Source organism: Lepisosteus platostomus, chromosome 1, assembly GCF_059453375.1.
Source record: "Lepisosteus platostomus isolate fLepPlt1 chromosome 1, fLepPlt1.hap1, whole genome shotgun sequence".
NCBI classification, from domain to species: Eukaryota; Metazoa; Chordata; class Actinopteri; order Semionotiformes; family Lepisosteidae; genus Lepisosteus; species Lepisosteus platostomus.
The window spans coordinates 1,771,667-1,797,040 of NC_142611.1; the positions used below are offsets into that span (position 1 = coordinate 1,771,667).

The window sequence follows — 25,374 nt, forward strand, 5'->3', positions numbered from 1 at the left end:
AGGAATTATGTAATTACAGACTTGGCATGTTGCTAATACCTAGTTTCACTGCTCTAATGGGAAAAGAGATGTGAGGATTTCGAGATGATACAGAAATTGTTTCATCTTTAACATGCACGTCTGTGTGACCTATAGAGAGAGTATCAAGGCGTATGTGCTGTATTTTGTTTCCAATCCCAATAAACCATTTGCCTACCAGGTGCAATTAAAATGGTGGCTCTAGCTAAAATGTGCTGGTACTTTACTTTCATTAATGCTGTTGCTGTGTTTTCGGATGTTGCCCATGGAAAGCGAACCTTTAACTTAATAAAGCAGACTGGTCCAAAAGACACATCCCACCTGTAGATACATGAATATTTTCCTTTTTATTCACATTGAACATATCTGATACTGTATATAAATTAGTAAATACATTGCATCAAGCTGTTAGGTCTTTTCCTCTTTGCATACACTGTATGTTTGAAAAATATGCACACCGAGGGTTGTGTCTTTGTAATCAATCAGATGTTCGTGTATCAAATCTCAGGCGGAGCTTCTCAATAACAATTCTATTCCTCTCAGCAAACACCGTGCCTACCAATACCTGTGACAAGCCAGCCGGACGAGATCTGGGGCGAATAGGTAAAACTGTCGACGACGTTAGAAGTTTTACAAGATCATAAACAGCGATATATCCTTATTTTAACAGCGACAGAAATAAATCCAGAAAAACGCAAGACTGAGGTGAAGCACCGCGCCGTCTGTGGTGAACGTCCAGTTTTCAGTCCTGGTGTCACTTCACGAAGAAGCCTTGCTTCAGATAGGTTTTGTGTTGTTTAGCTGTAACATAACCACTTTGTTCGTCTCTCATATTCAACAGATAAAGACAAAATCTTTGCAATTCTTTTATTATTGTCACCATCACCTGCGTGGTATTCGATATTAATTTCTGCAATGTAATTTGTGATTTTTTTTAAAGTTAGATATTTTATCATCAAATTTCTACCGTGATAAAATACTCAATACTGCAAAGCCACTGGTATCAGAGTGCAAACAAAATATTTTTACAAACAGTGTTGACAGAAAAGCTAAAAATATTCCAAGTCCTTTAACGGTTATTAAAATGACGTAACTTTTCAGCCACCAGCTTTAAATAAATCACTGATGTCGAGGAACCAAGGCATCTGACTTCTCCTTTGCTGTATAATATGGCTTCTAATAATGCAATTAAAACGAAAATATACAGTAAATGTATTAAACCATAACTAAATATATTGCAATAAGCACGTAATGTGTATGTTCCGTAATCGACTTTAGAGGGTACAAGTCTTTTATATGCATTGTATCAAGACCGAGATGTACTTTAATAGACAACGGCACAATTAATGGAGTGGAATTCATATTCTGTTAGCTTCGAATTTAAAATGCCTCCGAAGATGAGTGGATATTAATAGACTACACCCAAAGTCTAAGTTTAATTGACTTCCAGCTGTAGAGAACAGCGAAAAACCTCTTAGTTCGTCTGTGATGAAACAACTTTAAAACGGGCATTGTTCCAATATTCTTTTTTTTTCCGAGCAACCCGATACAAAATGAAGATTTATACAATGAAGGCATTAAATCCACCCTAAACCAAAGTAAGGCATACCCCAAGTCAATATGTGCTTATTTGTTAACGAAAAGGTTAATGCGTCGACCAGATATTTGTATACTATTTTGTCAGGAAAAGGTAAGCATAAAAAAACATACAAAAAGCGCATTATCTCTGCTAAAAAAGGGGGGGCAGACAGCTTGTTTCGGTCGAAGTTGGGAGGCAAATTCTGCATGCAATATACATTTGAGAAGGAAGAGAAGTGGGATCAAAGGCACGGCGGATCTGTAGAAACCGCGGGACGAGCGCTCTCCATCACCACTGATCTGTTTCATAAGGATTCCGTGCGTGGAATAGCAAAACCAATCCGTAATATCCTCATTAGCGGCACTTAAACTTGCAACGTTCTATGTATTTTTAATTAACCCTGACAGCAATGCTCTGTAGGTCTTGAAAAAAGACCTGCTTTCTTTTCTGTTTCGACCTTGTGTATTTACTATGTACTTGTACTATTGATTAGTGCTTATTTGCCATTACTAATGAACGGGTTATTTTAGCAAAAAAGAAAAGAACACGTTTGGTCAGAAAACCCCCCAACACACGACAATCACCATTTTTTAAGCAATCGTTTAGAAAAAAAGATCAGCGCTGCGCAAGCACACATTTGACAGCGGGTGAAAACTAAGGTATCGACCAACTTCAGAAAAAATTAAACAACTGTACAACGCCTTTTAATGTTTTAAATGGTTGCAGATTAAAGGAACACGTTGTATTCAACGGGATCCCAACCAAGTTTGATACAATCCTGTTCTACAGCCAAAACACTCACATTATTCGACTAAAACACAGTAATCGTTTGCATCCCGTACAGGATAGAACTACTAGGAACTGACAGCAGTCCCACTCGAATCACGTAGACGATATATACTGTATGTAGACTACTGTTTGTAACAATGTATACGATGTACTGTACTGTCTTTACAGTACACAATGCTGTGCATTTCCCGATTTCAGACTCAGTGTCTTCGGTACCTACCTTCAGAGCTTCGATGTCCAAGGATGTTGATCGGTCCATTAAGAGGAGATTGAATTATAAAGTGGAAGTAAGTTGCAAAATCTAGACTTGTAGTTTCCGACCCGAACTCAGCCCAGTCCTCCAGCCCTCGGCAGCCTTTCTCAGTGTCATTCCCACGGATCACGCCTCCACTGGTTAAAAATAATAACCAAAACAATTCACTTGAACTTCTTAATTATGAATGGGCAGGTGTTCTCTCCGTTAACCAGATCGCTTGCCAGCCTAATTAAACCAGCAAATTCCATCGATGTGAGATCATGTCGTCTCCTGCAAATATAAGAGCTAGCGACCAGCAAATTGCTGCATCCTCTGAAAACCCAGTGTCTTGGACAGCTTCATGCGGCAAATTTAAGAAAAATGTGTCGAGGCTGAATACCGGTGCCGGTTATATCTGCCTTTCCGAATCCTGATCATTAATATATTAGAACATTTCAATTTCTGATCAGTTGCAGGCAAAGCCAATGATCAATTCGCTTCTCTTGCTGAGCAGAACCCTCGCCTGTGCACTACCTCGGCAATGAAGTGGGTTTCTGTAGTTGTGTCGATAAAAGTCTGGAAGGAGTCTCTCCTCCCATGAAGAATATATCGAGAGAGTTGAAGGTGGATAATTCTGGCGGCGCAGAGATTTCCCCCGTCTTGTTTTACTGTCATTCACCACCAGGTGAGACTGACTGACTGCCTGCCTCCGCTCCAACCGTCTTTCTCACAAAACAGAATTTTTTTTCCGGCTCTCCAAAAGCAAACTGCCTTTGCTCACCAGCTGCTCCCCTGGGTCCTAACGCCGGGTCAGACCCCGTGCGGCTGTGTGGCAGGCTGATTGCCCGCTGCTCGGCTAATCAAGATGCCTCTTCACTCCGGAGAAGGAAGGCGCGCACGCTGCCAGCCGACTGCCGGGAAAGCCCCAGTCCTGGAGTCCCGTGGGCTCGTAGCAAATGAGGTCTAAGCCACTTCATTGAACCAATTATTGGCTAAAGACAACAAATGAAGCATTTTGTGCCCAGGTCCTAAGCAGGTGTTGTCTTGTTTGAAGCTCTCCAGTTCCCGTGCTGTCCTTTACTGTAAGCTCTGAGCTCTAGGGCTGGCCATTTTATATTCATGACAAGGGGACATCAGTATCCAATTTTATTAACTTTCAGACTGCATGCAGATTTTTCTGTTTTTTTTTTGTGGTTCTTGAGGTTTGCTTTTGAGGGTCTCAGTTGGCCAATGCATTGTTGTTGTGTTTTTTTTTTAAAGAAAAGATTATGCCATCTGTGCTCCTAGGCTCTTAATTTGACTCATAACTGCACTATTTTTTTTGTATTGAAACATCCTCAGAGCTTGAAACTGTTCTGAGCTCCTTGGCTGTGACTTTGGGTTACCTTTGAAAATTTAATAATTGATGTTCACAGTTTTTGAACTGCCAGGTATGTTTTTTTTCTTCCAAAAAGAAAACCCGAACAGCCTATTTGCAAAAGTATTTGTTGAATGCAGACTGTATGGCAGTGACTGAGGAATACAGATGGAGTCAAAGCACAGGTGAGGACTCTGAAGAGTCGTCTGGACTCTTCTCGTCACCTCTCTTCAGAGCAGTGTTACTTGGCCTGCGGCCACCCTGATTCAAACCATCACGCCGTTTTGCTGGAACCAGCATAGTTAGTATTTAATTGACTATTAGGATGATCACTTTAGCAATTAAGGGTCTGGTTGTATCGAAGTGCAATGGATCGCACTGGAATGGGCTCAGGCTGATTAGCCTTGGTTAGGTCTTAATCTGTGGCCATATGAAATGAAAATATTTCATATTTACTGGCTTGCAAGAGCTTCTTATTTTTCCTCATTGCATAGAAAAGATACCAGTCAGACCTTGGATTTACTGCTGCTTTACAATTACACTGCTTAGTTAATCTTTTTACTTTTTGGAAACTTTACTTTAGTTATTCAAGTTTTAATCTACAGGTTTACATTTGAATTGGCCCGTAAAAAGAAATCTCTGCCAAAATTTACTAAGTGTTGTACAAAGGAACATTTTTTTTCCTAAATGGAATTAAACCTAGAGAATTGAATCACTAAGTGACTTATATACATGGTAGAACCTTTCACATTATTTTTTTTAAATGGTAGCCGTTTCTAAAAGAAAAACAGGAGATCTTTATTTCTTTCGTTAACTACATAAATTTGAGACTGTGCTAAAGAGGAAGGTTTCAGATGTGTGTTTCGTTCTTAAGTGCACACAGAGGTAGTCGCACAGAGTCACCCATGCTAAAATACAGCAGCAGTAGTTTCCTTAAGGTCACATACTTCACTTTTAAGAACATATAATCATATTGCATTTTCCTTAATTTTTTCCTTTAGTTCCAGGCATGATCTTTTTAATTATGTTGCAATCATTTTGATATGGAAATATGGTGTCACGATTGTAAACCCCTCCTCTTAAGGACGCTCCAGCCCTTCCTTGTTCAGTACTCATTCCCTGCACCTGCCTCTGGTTCCTGCCCCCTGTCCTATAAAGGCCGGACGCTCACTCTGTTCCGGGCTCTGCACTGGTTCTCGTACCAGGTGAGTCCGGGACCTGGAAGCACCTGGTCCCGTCAAGGTTTTAAAGTTCCTGTTCCTGCCAGTTCCTAACCGGTTCCAGTTTTAATTGTTTGTCTTGGATGGACTGCCTGGTTCTGGATTTTGCCTTTCCTCAGATTCCCCATTGGACTCAGTTTTGGACTGTTTGCCTCGGCCACAACTCCCCCAAACACCAGCACACCATGGACACGCCCCCTGTTTTCATTCCTGATCCCTGCATGCCCTTTTCCCTGTGTTTTCCTCGCTCTACCCCGGATTGTGTCGTCTGCATAGGGTCCGGAAAGAACGCCTTCGTGACAGATGGGTTCCACCACAGATGGAAGTAACCTGAAGGAACTTGGCTGAAATCAGTACATATGTATTGTAACTGTGCTCAGTTCCTGCACTGAAATCTAGACCGTGTCAAGTTCTGCTGCAGCAGAGGATCTCGTCTTTGCTGAGGCAGAGCTGTCCCCTGGCTAGGGAGTGGCGCTGTGAGAGCTGGAGCCCATGAGCCTCTGGGTTCGAGGCTCCAGCAGGGGCAGGGAGAGCTGCACTCCTCAGACAGAGTGCAAGTACAGTAATCATGTCCTGAAAACCTTGTATGAAAGTATAAATTATTCCGTTGGTTTAAATAATCTATCAGGTGATCTAAGCACAGTGAAGTGTTTAGCCCACTGCTGGAAACTTGCAAAGCAAAACTGAATGATCAGCAATAGATGCAAGAAAGAAAATACATGATATAAATTGCATTGGTATATTAACATGCGGTAGTAGATGTCCAGTGAAAAGCAGCGGGAGTTGGAGGACAAAATGAACATAACTTCTATGCTCAATTTGACTGAAAATGGACCATTTTCAGCTGTGGACAGTATTTCCCATACAGTTTTGTCCATTTCCTGAAGCTTGTTCTTTTCATATTTGCTCAGAAATGTATCTATGGCAACACAAATCTTGTCTGGATAGCAACAAGATTTACCAAGGGATCCAAACTCCAAGAATAGAATGAAGATAGAGCAGAAAGTCTGGAGGTAATTTAAAAGATGAAATGGTCACTCAGGAAGAAATTCCAGAATTACTATCAATTAGTGACTTTTTTTTTATTGAGTGGTTGGTGGGTCATGTTAATTCTTAAACTCAGTTTCACATTTACTCTACACAGATATGTCGGAGGTCAGTTACCTGGTTAATCTCTTAAATTGAGCTATTTCTTCTGTGGCTTAGCGCAATCATCAGAATACACACACACACAAGCCATAAAAATAGCTGATGTTTTTCATTGCGTACTGTACGTGTCTACTCTGGGAAGGCATCCAGAGGTTCAGCAGTTTGAAAGAGTCTGTGCACTGGGTTCTGGAGTAACTGTACTGCCGGATAGGGATCTTCTGTATATTGAAGACTACTGGTTACTGGACTAGGAAAGATCACTCATTTGGGGTGCAGGAGGAGACCACACCTCAACATGTTTGAGCTTTGTTATTAGGTTACTAAGGCTCAGGGGGTCACTGCACTGTCAGCATTGAACATTGTTTCTCCTTTTTTATTTTCACCTCAGAATTAACCTTTACTTGCTCCTTTTGCAGCCAATGCACGCTGACACAGCCCCCTACTTTAACAAAAGACACCATCTGCTACTTTGCCTTTTAAGGCAGAAATAAATGACAAGTAATAAGCTTTGTATTTTACATCTCTGTAAGATTGCAAATGTGTGTAGTATATAGGTGTGCTACTCACAAATACAGTGGACCTGGTTTCCAAGCCAAGTTTTAAAATCCACAGTTGTGTACAGCAGTATTAAAAGGATGCAGGAGTGGCATGACAGAGACACAGAGGCTCAGAGCTCACAAGCTCGAACCTGAGAATTTCTGCTTGGGTGCCAGTGAGAGACGCACTGCTCCAGTAATTGGTGCTAACTGCCCTGTAAGGCATTATGATTCTGAGGGAGAGGGGCAGCAGCACTGTGACTGACAGAAATACTCCAAACATCTGGTGGCTCGAACTCTCACTCCTGGCACTGTGAAGGCCGGTGCCACTCATTTAAAAAAAGGCGTACTTTGATCCAGGCATTTAAAATCAAAGTCAACCCCAGGGGAGGTCTCCAGAATAAATCATGGGACACAAACCAGGGAACACAACTGGACACAACATGGAAGAGTATTTGAAATTGAAAATGGAAGACGCTTCTTCACACGAGGGGTTGTGAGAGCATGTAACAAGCTGCCCAGCCATGCTGTTGAAGCATATACCCTGGCTTCTTTTAAGAAAAAGCTGGATGAGATTCTCTGATCACTTATCCACTGACTAGCAAACAGGCTAGTTGGCCTCAATAGCCTACTCTTGTTTATAACCTCTCTTTTGTTAGGCGTTTTGAGGAACACCGGAGATATTGACTTTTCAGCTGTTGTATCACCTAGGTGAAGCACTGTTTCTCTCCAGCAGAGGGCGCTCAAATCACCCTTTCTCCTTGCCAGAGTTAACAGAGCAAGGTTGACTGTAGAAGCTTTCCCATCACCAAAATTGCTGCAGAGTTGCTGGAGCAAATGTTCAATCTCTGGGTCTTAAATTAGATAATTCACTAGAAACCTAATCAGGTATGTATGTACTAAAATGTCTTATCAATTTACTTGGATGTAAATTCAATGTTAGGTAGGTACAATTGAAGAATTTGTTACACTGAATAAATCTGTAATATGGATAATACCTATTAAAAGAATTTTCTTTGGACAGAGGACTATTGGGAATACCTTGGATCAAGTCTTTGGATCATCTCCAAAGTCTTGTGGCTTTCCTGTCTAATTCCATCAGATTAATGGATCTCCTGTTCAATGTACCGCACACGTGCTCCAGAATATAACTTCCACTGGCTTGGTACTGTTCAGTCTGTTCCTTCATTTGGAAATGGCATTAAAACTCAGTAGACTAGCCTTTGTAATTCTGAAGTGATGGTCATTTCAATTCCAGTGTGTCAGGTCTCAGGAGGTACTGTGATGTGGTGGTTTGTACTCCTCAGCCAGAGACATCCTGTGTGGACTCTGGATGTTCTGGGTTCACTGGATGGACTGTGGCAGGAAAGCAGACCAAAGACATGGTATTTAGATGTCTAAATTGTCTTGCTTGTAATGGTCTGGTGTCCTGACCAGGGTGTGTCCTTTCCTGTGTCCTGCGATGGACTGGTGTCCTGTCCAGGGTGTGGTCCTGTCTTGTTTCTGGTGGTGGACTAGTGTCCTGTCCAGGGTGTGGCCCTGTCCTGTGTCCTGTGAATGACAGGTGTCCTGTCCAGGGTGTTGTCCTGTCTTGTGTCCTGTGATGGACTGGTGTCAAGGGTGTGGTCCTGCTCATTTGTTGCTGTGTTAGGTACCTGTAACCCTGTAGTGCACTAAGCAGGAGAGATTAAATGTCAATGGATGGATCGATGTCAAATCTCTACATGGAAATATTCTGCAAACAAAACAAAAACAAATGTATTTGGTAAAATACATCTGTGACTGTGCAAACCTCAGATTTCTGCCTTGTGTCTGTGGTACCTCTCATTTATCATTATTAACTTGATTAATTTTCAGCTCATTGCCAATGCACCCTGAGGCATTGCTTTAACTTCATCAAAAATTCATGCAAAAGGGCTTGCGTATGAAATTATCATGACTAGAGCACATTCTTATTAAATCACTGTAAAATGTGCATTCAGTAACAATCGTGTCCAAAGCCTAAGTGGTGGGCTGAAAGAAATGCAGGTGAATGAGAAGTGTACAGACGACTTTTACTTTTAAATGCATTACTTCAAGCATTGCACTTTGTCCCTGTTTTGTCATTTAAATCTGTTTTATAGTTTTACTAAAAAAAAAACTTTTGCTTCTCTGGTATAATCTTTTTTTTCTGAATGAGTTCCGGAATGCACTATAGTATACACCTGTAAGAATTCCCTCACTACATGTTTCTGCATGAAACATACAGTATCATTCTTGTTACAGTATATAAACAAATCTCTCTTAATTTCAGACTTGGTGTGCTTGCTCTTTGTCTCCAGTGTCACCCTGATGTTTTCTATTCTGTTCTTGTCATAAGTGGTAATTCAACATAAACTTGACAGGAGTGTCTTGCTCATCTCACTATTATCCACATTAACACAATGAAATCCTTGGATTCCCCCACACAATGCATCTGAGCACATGGCACAAAATCAATCCCTGCATTCGTTTCTGGTTCTGGCCCTGCATTTTAGAACTGCTGTAAGCATCACTTCCATCCACTTTCTAACCATTTTATCCACTTCAGTGTCACAGGAGAGCCGGAGCTTTTCCCAGCGAGCATCCAGTGCAAGGCAGGATACACCCCGGGCAGGACGCCAGTCTGTCTCAGGGCTGACAAAGACAGACACGCGTGCTCACACCCTAATTTCCCAATTTCCCAAGAAGCCAGCTAACCTACAAGCATGCCTGTGGACTGTGGGAGGACACAGGAGCGCGCAGAGGAAACCCACGTGGAACAAACTCCACACAGATACAGCAGCACCCCAGGTCCAGAACCGAACCCGGGACACAAGTGCTGCACCACATTATTTCAGGTTTTGTAGGAAAAGAGACATCTCATCACCCAGATGAAGATTCGAAGGAAAGAGAGACACAAGCTCAAGTCAAGTGCAGTGCCCAGTGAAGCCCTCTGATATATTTGGCATCACATCACAGTGTTCTGCACAGAAAGTGTTTATTGTCAGCACACTTTATTACTGGAAGGTCCCGGGTTCAATCCCAGGTAGGGGCAAGCGATGCTCTAATTCCTTCCAGACGGCCCCCAGGTCCACTCAGCCTGCTTTCCACATGAGCACCAGACTGGGGGTTAATCCTTCTGGGGGTAACAGGCCGGCCGGAGCGTGGTGCAGACCCCATCACCTCCACCTCCAGTGTTGGATGGCCAAGAAAAGTGGTGACTCTTGTCCCCCATTCCCCTGGGCCTTTATGGTCTGAAAAACGTACTTACCTACCTGCACGTTATTACTGACAAAATAAGCATATTGACTCAGTGACAATAATCTAATAAATAACAACAGATTACTTGTTTTTTTTTTATCTTGTGCTGTACATACAGTGTACAGTATAAGGTAAAAAATATTTTCTTGAGCAGTTTTTAACTGATTTCTGTGCTTTGCACAGCCATATTTAAATGAATCCAAAAAATAGCTGGATTTTGTAAACTTAATATAATAATAACAACAGCACTGATTAAAATGCTTATTTATCACTCCTTGTATTGAATTCCTTAAAAGAGAGGGAAAGATAAAGGATTTGTAGTAAATGGTAAATGTCAGAGCTGTAAGGCAAAGTAGCTGTCCATGGCTGATAATGTTGACTCTACAGTATATATGCAAAGTGGAATTAGAAGTCTGTTTAGACTTTTCTGGTTTCTAGTGTTGGGAAATGGTAGGAACTAATTAATATTTGCAGTCCCATAATCCATAGAGACTGCCTGTTCTTAGGAGAAACTGTGACCATGTAAGGGGACCCTTGTAAAATTGATAAATCGTCCAACTGATGTGTACAGTATGTGCATGTCACTGCTTGGTTGTTACATAGTGTAACAATTAAATCTTTTCCATTAATGAGTGTTTTTTATTCCTTATCGAATCTATTTAATCTAATCTACATATGTGATGAGGCACTGTAGAGTGCACACCTGATTTAAGAGGACAGAATCCCAGAACACGTGGGCTGGTGATGAACTCATCCAAGAAGACCAGCACAGCCAATTACTTTTCCTGTTGTGTAACTGCAGTAAGAACAAGCTCACCCCAGCCAGTGGAATTCCCATGGACTCCTGAGTGTATCTTTATTATTACCCTAAATAGCTTAATTGAATGTGCCAGTATTCATTGTAAATGTATAACCTTGTTTATGTTGCATTATTTATAATGATTCTGTCTAAGATTCATGAATAAGTAATTTAATTTTTTACAGGTATTAAATTCACATAAACCTTAGGGATATAATTGCAATAGAAACAGACTCTTTTCATAATAAACTGTCAGGTAGACTCTGGCTCAGTGGTAGTCTTATTCTGTTATTGAGTATCTTTCAAATCACATTGTGACTTCCATATTATTCCATGTTTCCGCTGATATAAAGGAGATGATTGCTATAAGACAAATATAAGAGTTCTTCTTTGGTGAGATCGGTTTGGTCCAGCCCTAACTTAATATATATGATTTCAGTGTCAGGTCTTATGAAACGCAGCTTCATCTAGAGACGCATGTCACCAAACAGAAACAGGACCGCAGGGAAGGCCAACAGCCAGTGGAGTTCTGAAACATTCATGAGCATGATTCTTCCTGGGTTTCTGTTCAGCACTCTTATTCCACTGAATGTTACTTAAGACTCATGATTATTGTTATGATGTGTAAAACATAGCATGTGTATAGCATGATGGTACACCCTTCTGCCAGACTAGCAGGGAGCAGAGGGCCACTGATGTATCCATGTAATGGACTGCAGTTTTCAAAATATAATCATCGCATCTGATCACTCCATTTATGTATGCTTTTAGAAAGATAAAGCACATGGCTCTTGGATGTTGAGTAAATGTTATTGGTGACATTTCCAGACCCATTGTTTTCTATTAAGATTATCAATCACTTTCTACATATATTTGTTTGTAGCAAGACGCATTAGCGGATGTAAAAAGCTCGTGTGTGCGTCTGTGTTTTCAGCTAGCTTGAATCAGTGTGGCCCGAGCAGGTGTGACTCTCTGTGTATAATGGGCTCCCTTAAGACCCTCCTGGTGCCAAGGGCAGCATTAGAGAGCAAAAGCTTCTTCTCCTGTAGATGCTGCATTAAAGTGCAGGACATTTTTTGGCATACAGTAAATAAGTGTAAATTCCAGAGAGTACAAGAGGGAGACAGGGAAGGGAAGGGAACCAGGTGAGACGAATGTCTTCTGATCAGTCATGGAGGCCAGATTCTGCGGTATAAGTAATTTGAACCTTGTTTAAGAGAGCTTGTCGTCCTTTATTTTAAGACATTCTGATTTCCTTTACTGGGGAAGCCTCTGGCTAAAGACGTTCTCTCCAAGTTGGTGATGATTTTTGAATTAGAAGATAGCTTCAGATTTGCTTTGGGGCTTCCACGTTATAAGAAGGAAGATTTAGTGCTGAGTCCTATTCTTTTAATTTGGGACACAGGGTATTTCTCTTCCTTGCCTGTTTGGGCACTATATAGGAATTCACATTACATGGTTAGCATTCTGGGTTTCTGAGTTTTAAGAATGAAGGCCTCTCAGATGCCTTGTTTTGTCAATATAATAACGTTTCATGTTTTACTTTTTGTGTCATTTAGTTTAGTCTTACTGTTAATAAATATTTGTTTGTCCTATTGTGTCTGATTTAATACTTCTTCACCAGAGCCGTGCCAGAGAACACAGAGCTCATGCGTCTCAAAATTATTCTCACCACAATAATGAATTCTTAATTAACACTTAATTAACTAGACCAGTTTAATAGCGTCTCCCAAATCTTCAGCTGCTGGTAATTTGAAGTGATCTGGAAAACCTGCTGACATACCAGTCCTCTGGGACCAAGACTTCCCAGCCCTGGTATCAAAGCATCAGAGTATCTGAGCTGTTTCCCAGCTTTCTGCATCTTGATCCTCAAGCCTGGTGTCTAGGTCCACAAGGTACAGTATCCATAGAATTCTAAGGAACTGTTTTTTCTTTGTTTTGGGAAAAAAGTATTTTTGCTATACAGCAGATTTGCTCAGAATTGTCAGAGAACAAACTGAAAATATTGAAAGCTGCAAATCCTGTGGGAGAGAACATAGTGTAGGTTTGGAAAAATAAGCTATTTTCCCTTAAAAGCAGCTTTGAAAATTAAGGTGTTACAGTATATGAAGACAATGTGGGCTGAGTTTTAGACAGTAGCAAAAAGCTTTGATATGCGTCCTTTAATATTCAAAGATTTTTAAAGTTCTCCTAAAGACAACATCACTGGTTCTCAAAGGAGAGCAAAAAATGTTTAGCAAATCATTTGCTATTAATTCATGATCACACATGTACTGTGTGGTATCTACAACACTGCCATAATTTCTCACTTATCTTATGAGCTTTGACTCCATTGCCATCTCTTGATGTTCACTAGCACACTGGGAAAACCCTGAAACCGGTTAGAGGGGACAGAAGCAGCAGTAGTTTTCCTCTTTTCTCTTTGAGGGTTTCATCATCTTTGAAGGTATCGAGGTTTTGTATTATATTAGACAAAAAAAAGCCATTGCTCCAAACTGAATGAAGACCGAAATATCATTGAAGACATGATTTCCCAGGAGAAATCTTTAACCGGGTGATGTACGACCCACTCTTGCTGCCCAACATAGCTGGAATAAAAAGCGGTGACTAACGTTCCACACCAGTTACTGAACCTGCTTCTGCAGGATATTGCCCAGTAACTTCGTCTTGGGACTCTTCTGTTGTTATTTCACAGGTGGATTCTACAATACACAATTCTATGCTCTTTTTAGACAGAATATATTTTTTAACGTTTGATTATATTTTTAAAAATCATTTATCAAAATCAAATTTTTCTGTGCAATCATCATGTTAGGAATTTATCAAAACTGACTCCCACCTACTATATAACAGTAGTATAAAAGTATAAAAAAAATAAGTTTTTGTATTAGTTTTCCATGTAACTCCCAGCACAGAGGAAATGTGAAGGAGTTAATTTACATTACATAAGGAGTTAATTTAATTACATTAAAAATAATGGTACTCTTATTAGCTTAATGTTATTATACAGGTTTCAACAGTTGTTTTCTATTTATTAAGCAGTAGAACACTTATGGTAATAATTGTGTTATATTACAGTTACTGAAGCAGAATCTCAAGCTTTTATTGTAATTCTAGTCTTGCCCTCTTCACATTTTAAGTCGCCTTTTAAAATTGGCCCCAAGCAAGCAGGCTTCAGAGTTTCATCTGATCATCACATCAGGAAAGAAAACTGTTGGGTGATATCCAGAGGAACCATCCCTTGTTTCAAATCAGACAGCAAGTCTGAATCCCTAATCGCCGACTACGAATCTTCCGAACGAGAAAAGGATGCTCAGCTCACGAAATGTCATTTGCTCTCTGCAAGTGCACAAACCAGCAATTATAACATGACTCCGTGCGTATCGAATACAAACCTATAAATTAAATGGAATCATCTGCCTTTTGTCAACAGAAGACTCTTTGCAATTGCAGATTGCTCATTTCATTGCACATGTTATTTTCTTTAATGGTACCTTTGCTGTAGCTTCTTTATGCAGTAGCATGGTGAGGAGAACATGCAGAACAGTATTGTAGCTGCAAACAGTAGCGCAACATGAAATCAGCATCATCAGTGGAATTGGTTTTTAATTACTCCGCACATTAATTATTTAAGACCAATAGATTGTGCCTCTAACTGGTCTGTGATGTGGTCTTCACCCCCATATGGTCCTGAGGTGGCATGTTCTCAGCAATTCCAGCTTGGTAATTTTCTTCCCAGATTGCTGTGCTAGGGTGTGACACGGTTGGGAACATTATTAGTGTCACGAACACGGACTGGAATCCGTGTCAGATCTTGTAGAAGACCCTATGTGATGCGGTAAGAGCTGGAGAAAACAGGAGGCACGGTAAAAGGGAACACACAGGGGTTTAATAGTGCACAAAATAATAGTGACAGTCCGTGAGACAGTGTACGGGGGAGACAAAACGGCATCCAAATCCAAACGGGTCCAAGGGCAGGTCAAAACACAGTCCGAGAGTCCAACAAGGAATCCATCCTGGTACGCGACAAAGTTAAAATCCCCGGGAGGTGGGAGCACACGGACAGACAAAACATGGAGGTCCAGGGGTGACGGGGCGAGATCCTCCAGACCCCGGGCTCAGGAAGCGGGAGGTGTCGGGGATGAGGCCTATGCCCTCAAGAGACGGACGTAGGGTTTACTGGTGCCAGGCGGGCCTCGCGACATCTTACCCTTATGATGAGCCCCGAGGACTGGAGGAGCTGGTCTTGAAATAATAACGCTAAGAGGGCACATATAACACCCGATAACACCAAGTGTCCCATGGAAGTGGTTTTATTTTTCCAGATTGCTGTGTCCAGGTTGCTGCGTTAAAGCAGGAATATCCATACCTGACTGTACATTGGTCATTAATGTTTCCAAACCAGTCTCCCGTAGATTATAGGCACATGTCCCCAGATCTTGAGGCCCGGAATCCTTCTGGTTTCCTAGGTCTTGATTAAATCCAGACCTGCAGCCTTAGAAAGAGTTAAATTAGTCCCATTAAGATAGGGTCCAGCTCATTTAGGTGACTACAAGAAATGGGAGGAAAGCATGCAAACACTGTGGTCCCGCAGGACTGGAGTTGAGCACCACTGATGCAGAACTTAACTGAGGCATCCTTAGCAGACACCATCAACAGTATCGGCTCCACCCTAAGATACCACAGGAGGCAGAGCCTCAGAGTCCTTAAATAGTGCTGCACTGACTCATCAGAGTCACAGCACACAGCTGCCAAGCCTGCCTTGTTGCCGACGGTGACTCATCTGTATCACATTAGCAATGTTGTGAGAAATAACTGTTATCATACATTTTAAAATTGAGAGTCACACTGACAGTGTTCAATTGTTTCAGCGTGATAGATCTCATCTAATTTAGTCTAAGTGAATTGAATTCAGATGTTGATGGTTGAGGTGTCCTGACCATGTTTTGGAGGCTAGTCTGTCGCTAGTTGGCTGAGCTCCTACATTAAGCAGCCCTGTGAGCAGGGGTCAGGGTCAGAGTCAGACCATGCTTGTACAGTACCTGGAGGGTTGAGGGTTCAAGTCCCAGTTGTGCCACCCTGGTGTTGTACCCTTGAACAAGGTGCCTCTCTTGAATTGGTCTAGGAAAATACCCTCCTGTATGAACATATGCTGTTTCAAATAAATGATGAAGATGCTTGTCATTTGTCAGTGTTCTTTCAATTATTTAGGAGATTTCCAAGAGCAATATTCCCAAACCAGCCTCAGTCCATTATACCACCTCAAGCTTGATAAACTTCTGAACAAACATTCACTGTTTGCTGTTCTATGGGCATAAATTCTACACACGAACCTCAAAAGTTCAGGCTTGATCAGCAATATGTGACACTTTCTCATAATCTCCTGCTGTTCATTTTCTAGGTTCTGTTTCTCATTTGAGCCTTTTTTGCTTTATTACCTTGCTAATTACCAGTTAATCTACCAATTAATAGCAATTACCAATGTATTCAGGTCTTCACTCATTGATGTTTATAGTCAGGTGTCTGAATCTGCTGTTAAACTGGGAATTTCCAGAGATGTTCAGTGGCTAAACTGACTGTGTGCTTACTCAGGGAGACAAATTATAAGGAAAATAAATGTGTTTAATAAAAAAGTTAGTTCAGTATTACAATAAATATGAAATCCCAAAACAAAAGGTCTTGTTTAAAATATGAACATTTATTTGAGTAGTGGAATCTTCTATTGCTCTTCGATATACAAGTAAACGGGACATGTTACCTGCCTAAAATGTTATTTGGGCAGAGTTCCCTATACTCTGCCTGTGATATTACTATTGTAATATTTTCCTGTAATTAACCTCCACACCAGAATTTCTGAACTAGTGGTACTTACAGTATATGTATATAGTGTAATATGTATATATACTGTAGTAGTTCAGGTGGGAAACTGCATCAGCATGCATAGTCTGCAAAGGAACAAGTAATAGGTTTATTCCCTGCTGAAAAGAGAATAGAGAAAATACAACATTTAGTCTGGGAAGGTTTCATAGGCAAAACGTGAAATTTCTCTCTTCTTATATACTGTAGTATATGTATATTCTACATACAGTATATGAATTCATACAGTTATACAGTATATAAAAATCATTTTCTCAGGAGCTGCTGTATTTGCCGATACTTTGTTAAATTTGTTCCCATCAAAAGGAACGCATGCCCCCAGTACATACAGTAATTCTGATAACTATGCAGTATATGCCTTGACATCCACCCATTTTCTAACCGCTTCATCCAATACAGATGTCCTGACATGCAACCAAAGCATGGCTCATTTTAGCTGACCTTTATAAACTACAATACCCACAATTCTCCAACAGACGCAACTTATTGGACGATACTGTAACCAGTCAGGAGCAAGGGATGTGTGTACATGAGCATCTTTAAACATGGCGTCTGCAAAGCAAGGATATTGTGTTCACCTGCTAATAACATGCCTCTTTTTCTTGATACTATGTGTTCATTTAGGAGGAGGACAGAAGAAGAAAGAGGTACAGACAGATGTTTTGTTTTTCCGTATATTTTAAAAATAATAAAAGGGAATAGAAAATAGCACCACCCTTATTCATTGTGATACTGATGCTGAGTGATATGCAATGACGGTGTTTTATTTTATTTCACTCCTTTATCGCCATTAGTATGTCCACTATTCTTCCACAGAATTGCTCGCTTCTGTTTCATTTTCAAATCTCCGTGACACAAGTACTGCATTTTGTAGGCCTGTGCTCTTATCTTTACACAGCAGTTGTGTTCGGAAAAACTAAAGATAAATCCTCGAGCTTTGTTACAAAACAAAGCCCTGTTTAAAGCATTGCATTAAATCTTTGGGTGGCAAAAAAATATTAATCTCTAAGCATAACCAAAGCCTGAGGCCCATCATTGCTGATAAAATATTCATTTGCTGACTGCTAGACCTTGTGGGTTAACTTACTGTAAATATGGACGCTTTCCTAGTTTGCATTGAAATAAAAATCATAATTCCTGTGTATGCTAAGGAAAGAGAAATGAAGAATCTCACGGTGATGCTGACTAATGCAATCTTAGGTGTTGACTGCACCAACAAGTTGGTCGTTTTTCAAGGATATTCGTGGTTGTGCTGTATGTAAAATGCTCCCTATTAACCATTTCATTAGAGAATGCTTTGCATGAAGCACTGTGCTTTTTTATGCTCTTATCCTTAGCGAAGGTCTTGATATTTCCAAATTTGTGTCCTCTTGCATTGTGGTCAAACCTGAAAGCTGGTGTATTCTACAGCCTTTAGTGTTAGCTGAACGTGGGGGAAACGAATTACAATTGCAAGGACAAAACAAAAGACAATGATACATATACTGTATGTACGTTGAACATTCGTTTTTTTAAGAAGTCAAATAAGATAAAATAATCCATCCTTTTTTAAAAAAAAAAACGTATACAAACATAAACATAAATTATGGCTGTTATACTCATCTTAACATCCACAGGTAATGTGTGCAGTTACCGTTTTATGTGATAAAGAAAACTGAATAGGGTGCATATCTTGTGTATTTTGTATTGTTGTCATTCTGTAAAGTGCTTTGAGAAGCCACCTTTAAAGGCACTATATAAAGTAAAGTTTATTATTATTATAATTGCATAGTTTTATCCATAAAAGCCTAATATACCGTAGCCCATATCACAAGTTAGGGATTTTAAAATGCACAGATGTTACTGTATTTCGGATCATCAGAAGGTGCTTTTTTTAGTTATCTGTGACTGATTCTGAAAACAAGGGGACTGGGAAGATAAGGGAGAAGGAAGGGATTTTTATCTTGAAATGTTGTGCATTTTAACAGGTTCATCCGCATGCTTCGAGCGATGCTTGACAGTCCCAGTTCGGAATAGTTATTTCCATATGGAACATAACATCCTATTGCACTGCTTTCACCCGCTCCATCTTCTCATCTCTGCTACAGATTCTCCATGCTGAGAGCAGGCTTAGTGTTTAGACACCTGATATATTCTGTCTGACAGTTAAATACTGTCTTGAAAACACCTCCATGATTGATGTTTTAATTTAGAGCTTTTCCATGTGTAGTATGGTAAGCAGCAATTGAGAGAATGCAATACATTTATTATTATGCTTTCCACTGAAGCAGCGGGGGTCTTGCAGAGGGAGTGATGAACCTTAATGAAAATTATTTGCGGCAGGTCTGTTTCCTTACGCTTTCAACAGCTTTTTACTCGGTTCTCAAGACTCAAGTTGCAATATTCTTTCTGAAATAAGTAGAAATAACATGTGAAAGGCGTAAGACTAATAAAAAATAACTTGAAGGGCAAATAGCATTCATCTGATATCATTTGATACAGTATTTTCTTTCCATTTGGCATTCTTAGTAGCACAGTTTCTCCTTGTCAAGAGATGTTTTTGGTTTGTCTGCTCACTGAAGCCACGTATGCCTAAGCATATAAACTTTGTTTTGTCTTTTAGAATGCACTTTGTCATTGGCAGAGGGCTGCCTGAGTTCACTTTAATCATTTTTCCAATGGGAAAAAAAAATCCAACAACCCACTCTTTCCACACCATGTTCTCTGTGTCTTGAGATATGTAAATTAGGACACAAGGTAAAAAAAGACTACTGAACATCAGGGACTGAAAGGACAGTTCAATATCTGCTTCCAAGAAAATATAATCTTTTAGTGACCTCTGTAGATGCCCCAAGTCTCTGCGGGGAAGTGGAGGGGCAGGATATTGAATTGAAATGTGATAAAGCAGTGAAGCAGCACTTTAAATTTTGCTTCCCCTTGGTTGCCATCACCTTTGTGAGTTCCCAATACTCATAACTGGAGAGTCCTGGGACCTGCAGGATGAGAGACAGTCTCTTTGCATTAGAATGTTTTTGCTGTTTTCCATAAAAGGCGGTGTCAGCGATGGAGTAAAGTGCTTTTCATGGTGGGAAAAAATCATTTAGGCACCTTTAATTCTAGGCTTTTTAAAAAGTCAAGACAGTTGTGTGCCTGATTTGTATTAAAAAAAAAAAAGTTCCAGTAATTTACCAGGAAACTTTTATAATTATGTTTCCTTATTAGCCCTATACAATTTCTTGCATTAGGAATTTGTCTTTTCACATACCCCAGCTTTTCTCCATGAAGACACAGACACACAGACAGGGACAGAGGCCTGGGGTCACAGCGCAGGGTCAGACATTGTACGGCGCCCCTGGAGCAGTTGGGGTTAAGGGCCTTGCTCAGGGGCCCAACGGAGTAGGATTCCTCTGCCGGCCGCGGGATTTGAACCGGCAACCTTCCAGTCACAGGCGCAGATCCTGAGCCACAGAGCCACCTCTCCACCCAAGATGCAGCTTGTCGTTTACTCAAAAGAAGAATTTCTAATTATAGATAATATAATTATAGATAATAAGTTATCTTGTCCCTGTTATGAAGTTTTACTTTTTTAATCCACAACACTCGCCCCTTCTGTTAGTTTCAGAGACGGGTGATTGTGGTTTGAGTGAGTGGCAAGTGGTTTTATTTTGGTGCAGCAGACCGAAATTTAAGAACATAATACGTGAAGATATTGTCGCTGGTATACTTCAATTGATTATTCTGACTTTCATACTATTGCTATATAAATGTACAATAATTAATATTTCCTACTTTGATATCCCTAATTAATGTTGTGCTGCTACACCTTTGAGAACATTTAAAGGTGTTAATTAATGTGTTGATCCCAAAGGAACTTACTTCATGTTGTGTTGTTTCAGAAAGGCACCAAACGTCAGGATTAACATGCCTGCTTGTCTTGGACGTTGTTCATTGTAATGTACACCTTTGGTCTGTAGGGGAACTTTATTATTTCCAGTTCAGTAGTTTTCCCTCAGTAATAGCAGGTAAGTGTAGCTTTGGTAAGGCATACTGATATTATAGATTTCAGGTTTAAAATGCATGTTTAAGTGGGGCTGACTGTATGATGAAGTCATCTGACCTTGAGGCTTGTTCGGTTTTCACCAGTGGACCGCCCGTTACAGCAAAAAGACTAAAAGCTTAGTTGGTGTCTGCAAAATGGAATTATAGACAGATTGTTCTGATCTGAGTTTCTTTGTTTCCTGTAAATGGGATTTGTATTACTTGCAGTGCAGTTCCTTGTATAAAAGCAATTAATTTAGTTCGGAAATTGATGAATGCAATCTTTTCATCTGTATGGTCAAAAAAAGAACTCAAGAGTGTTTAAAAGAATTATAAGGTTGAAGATTCTAGTGAGCTGTCAAGCTTTATTTTCACATGTACTGTAGAGTTTTGTTAGGCTATGAGCAACATTCTTACAAAAACAGTGATGCAGTGATGGTCTAAAATGCTGCTGATGAAATATAACCAGATTATGAGACATTACGATTTTCAGTGTCTGTGGGTTGCCAAAGCTGATAGACTTTACTGCTTTATTAAAGGTGCTTCTCTTTCCTGTGTGAACAGTAAAAAGAGAGAATGTTAAAGCATTTGCAAGCTGTTTTAATGTTTAATAGTTTCAGGTCTGGTTCTGGCTAAATCTATAAAGTTTTTATACAGCAAACAGAAAGCAGTAATTAGGAGGTAAACGAGAAGAGTTTTTTTATGCTTTCGTTTTCTCTCGATTAATGGTTTTTATAATGGTAAAGTAAAAAAAAAGGTCAAAGGTCAACAGTTTTCTGAATTACTGCTTTTTTGCCGTTTTAATGTGTCAGATGATAGACTCATGGAATTCTTATTTAGAGAGCTTAAGTCTTGTCTTTATTCTCATCCAACCTGCAGAAGCTTGCAAACCAATTTTTGTTACCCAGTAAAGTAAATGAAAACTTTATATGGAGTGATAAGTCTTGGCATTTAATTTGTTGGGAATTTGCTCACTCATTTACAGCAGCATACTAAACACCCACCAAATGTCTGTTTGGTCTTGTTAGACAAGCAAACAGATTGAAATAGTTTTGTAATCTGGGGTCTGGATCTGTTTTTGTGCATAGTAGCCTTTGACCAGTGGCATTCACCTTAAAGAATTTGCTGTACTTCTCTGTGCTCATCACTATTTCAGGTGACTTGTAATCAAAACGTAAAACCATGAATAGGTTGAAGTGTGCCATTAATTCATGGGATGTGAGCTGATGTGCATTTTCCTTGCTCTGACACATTAGCTGTAATCATTAATGATTTTTTTTAGTTCAGGTAAGCTGTTGTGATTGTAGTTTTTAAAGGATTTGGTCTGTGCATTCTGTGCTTTAAATTCAAGGTTTTTAATTATAGAATTATCACCCCTTATTTTTTTACATCCAATTCATCTACACATTATATCAACATTATAGTTCTGTTTCTGATGAAGAAAAACAAGAGTTGTGAACACATTGCTCACATTCACTAGGTCTTTAAATATACATCCTTTCTTTATCATGTTTTTATTTAGTATAAGACTTATCCTTATGAATGATATGAGTTCTTAAAATGAAGAAGCTGTTTGTTTCATTTAGAAACTGGCATTGTTATGTTCTTCCTGCTAATTAACATGAAGGTGACTTGTCGCCATCGAGTTCTTCTCTGAGATTGTATTTGATTGCTTTGTGATGGTACATTGTGTTGGGGGCGTTTCAGACAAAATGTAACGGATGAAAACTCTGCTTAAAAGTATTTGTTCAAAGGAGATAAAATTGCTTGCAGATAGTGAAATCTTTCTCTTTTGCCAAAAATGACTGTAACTTGCCTGTTTTTTACCACTTTGATCTTGACTTTAGCTTGCAAAATCAATGTGTTTTAGGAATCCATCTGCGTTATTGTGCAAATATTTCCATGAAAGTAAAGATGTGTACAGAGCAGAAAATAGAAAAGTGTGCTCTACCACCCAATGTGACTTATAAAACTACTTTTTCATCGAGATTGAAAATAACACAGGCACAGGGTTTTGATTAAGAAAATAATGTGGTATGTTGAAGTTTCCACCTTCTGGCCTGGTCAAGTCACGTCTCAGCAGCTAAGTAAAAAACTGGTGTTTGTAGACCTGCTTGTGATGCTCTTCCTTCTAGATCACTGTTTCTGTGATCTGTACGCTTCCACCCTGAGGTTCTTATAGATCCCCCTGGTACTGTTTGGAAGAGTCGCCGTGTGAACCCCGGTCATCTGCTCCGCTGTTTTGGCCCTGCAATCAACACTCTGGCCTTCATAACGATGAAAAGTTTCCATTTATCAATCTGGCCTTAATTAAGTGGCCCCAACATTGAATTTATCGGGGAGACCTGCACTCCTCTAACGTACCTCCTGGTGCAGAATGGCTGCTGTGTGTCTCCTAAGTGGGGCTGTACTTCAGTGTTGGATGACATTGGTCCCCTCCTGTGTGTGCAGCTCCTGAGATCTTTTTGGATGCAGGGTGTAATTAAAAAAAATCATACAGGTGGACAGATGTAATTAAAATAGGAAAGAAAAAATGCTCAGCTAAGTATAAATACTGCTCTAATAAACATCAATCATCTGAAGATGGCATCTGGAAAAATAGCTGATTTGACAATCTGGAGAAATTACTTTAATTAAAACTGTGATTGTGGATTAATTATTATTTAACACATCATCTCAAGGCACTCTACAGTAAAACAAATTGCAAGCAAAAAAAATAATTATATATATATATTTTAAGCAAAAGTTTGAAGGGAGGATGTGAACGCGCTCACTGACTTGAAGATCAGGTGTGAGCTGGGAGACTGCTCCACAGCCCTGAGGGGGCAGCGTCAGGGAAGGGCAGCACTGACAGCCTTGTCAACACAAGGCCATGCTCTTAATGCAGCTGTGGTGTGAAGGCAGCGATTCCTCCAGTCTCCTCCATAGTGCATTCATGTTCACCAGTACGTGCTTTTATGAAGCAAGTATTTCTTTGCTCCTTTTCTGCCAGATATTTGCGTGTTAATGAGCTCTTTATGCCAGCTGTAGCTGGTTTGCCACTTTGGTTGAAAAGTCCCCCCCCCCCCTTCATTAATCCTAATGAGACATAAGGTAGAACTAAGATTTAACGGTGTTTTCAATGTCTTTAAAGCTTTTTTCAGTTCCTGTACCACGAATGAGTACAATTTAAATTACCCTTCCTGTAAACAGATTATTCAAAATATCAAAACAGCTGCATTTGTTTGAAAGCATGAATTTGTTACTGCACGATAATTACGATTTTTTCCAGGCTCTCATTTATTGCTTATTATTTTTATATGCGGTGCTGTGGCCTGCAGTATACCACATAACTTTTACTGCTAAACTGATCTTGCTTTAGATAAACTTAGGGCCCCCTTGGGATTTTATTAAACTTGTAGGATATATACCATCTGTCACACATGCATTGCAGAGTCCTGAACTGTGTGGGTAATAGATTTCTCACTGTCCAATTTAATTAGATAGAGAGCAATTCCTTCCACGGCTCTCCTGTTTCTGAAATTCCTGAATTTAGATCAGTTCGAGTGCTGGTTTACTGCATACATTGTCTACACTGTTTGGAGATGTGGTCTAATGGAATAAAAAACAAGATCGAGATTTTCTCCTTATAACTTTGCAAGTTTATTTTTTGCAAGACAATAACCTAAGGAATGTTTGCTTCATAGAAATACAAAATAGTAATCCTATAATAGTATAGGATATGGGAGGAGCGGTGGCTCTGTGGCTCAGGATCTGCGCCTGTGGCTGGAAGGTTGCCGGTTCAAATCCCGCAGCTGGCAGAGGAATCCTACTCCGTTGGGCCCCTGAGCAAGGCCCTTAGCCTCAGCTGCTCCAGGGGTGCTGTATAAATGGCTGACCCTGCGCTCTGACCCCAAGCTTCTCTCTCCTCATCTGTGTGCCTGTGTGTCTCATGGAGAGCAAGCTGGGGTATGCGAAAAGACAAATTCCTAATGCAAGAAATTGTATATGGCCAGTGAAGTGATCTTATAGCGCTTTTTTGGACACTCCATTTAAAGCGCTTTACAGGTAATGGGGATCCCCTCCACCACCAGTGTGCAGCCCCACCTGGATGATGCACCAGTACTCTCCCCACACACCAGCTCTCAGTGGGGAGGAGAGCAGAGTGATGAAGCCAGGTCAGAGATGGGGATTATAAAAAGGCCAGGACACCGGGATAACACCCTACTCTTTCCAAGAAATGCCCATAAATATTGGGACCTACAGTTCCGAACACAGAAAGACGATTCGTACCCTATTATTACCAGATGTGATGATGAACAAAGTACTATTTGAGAATATTCTTTGGTATGATATTGCTGTTTCTGAAACAAAGCATCTCTTGGTTAAACTGCCAAATTGAGGTGTTCAAAATATGTTAATATTAAATATGTTAAATATGTTTGGGGAATATCGGGCCTAATCCGTTTCCTAAACAGCGGCCAAAATGGCGATTGTAGCTAAATCGTCCATTATCATTTTTAAAAGAACATGTAACTGTAGAAGATTTTACTTCGAT

At 40.1% G+C, this 25,374-nt stretch overlaps 2 protein-coding genes across 2 annotated transcripts in view; one reads left to right on the forward strand and one right to left on the reverse strand.

The window, feature by feature from the left end:
- The window catches only part of sgcz (sarcoglycan zeta), a 209,529-nt gene extending 206,058 nt beyond the window's left edge, over positions 1–3,471 (reverse strand). Inside the window, exon 1 of the mRNA XM_088633812.1 lies at positions 2,607–3,471. Within this exon, the coding sequence (XP_088489938.1) occupies positions 2,607–2,645 (39 nt within the window). The 5' untranslated portion in view covers positions 2,646–3,471. The remainder of the gene's footprint in view (positions 1–2,606) is intronic.
- A 13,847-nt stretch (positions 3,472–17,318) lies between these two features.
- The window catches only part of tusc3 (tumor suppressor candidate 3), a 74,534-nt gene continuing 66,478 nt past the window's right edge, over positions 17,319–25,374 (forward strand). Inside the window, exon 1 of the mRNA XM_088633925.1 lies at positions 17,319–17,467. Coding sequence (XP_088490051.1) covers positions 17,366–17,467 — 102 coding nt within the window. The 5' untranslated portion in view covers positions 17,319–17,365. The remainder of the gene's footprint in view (positions 17,468–25,374) is intronic.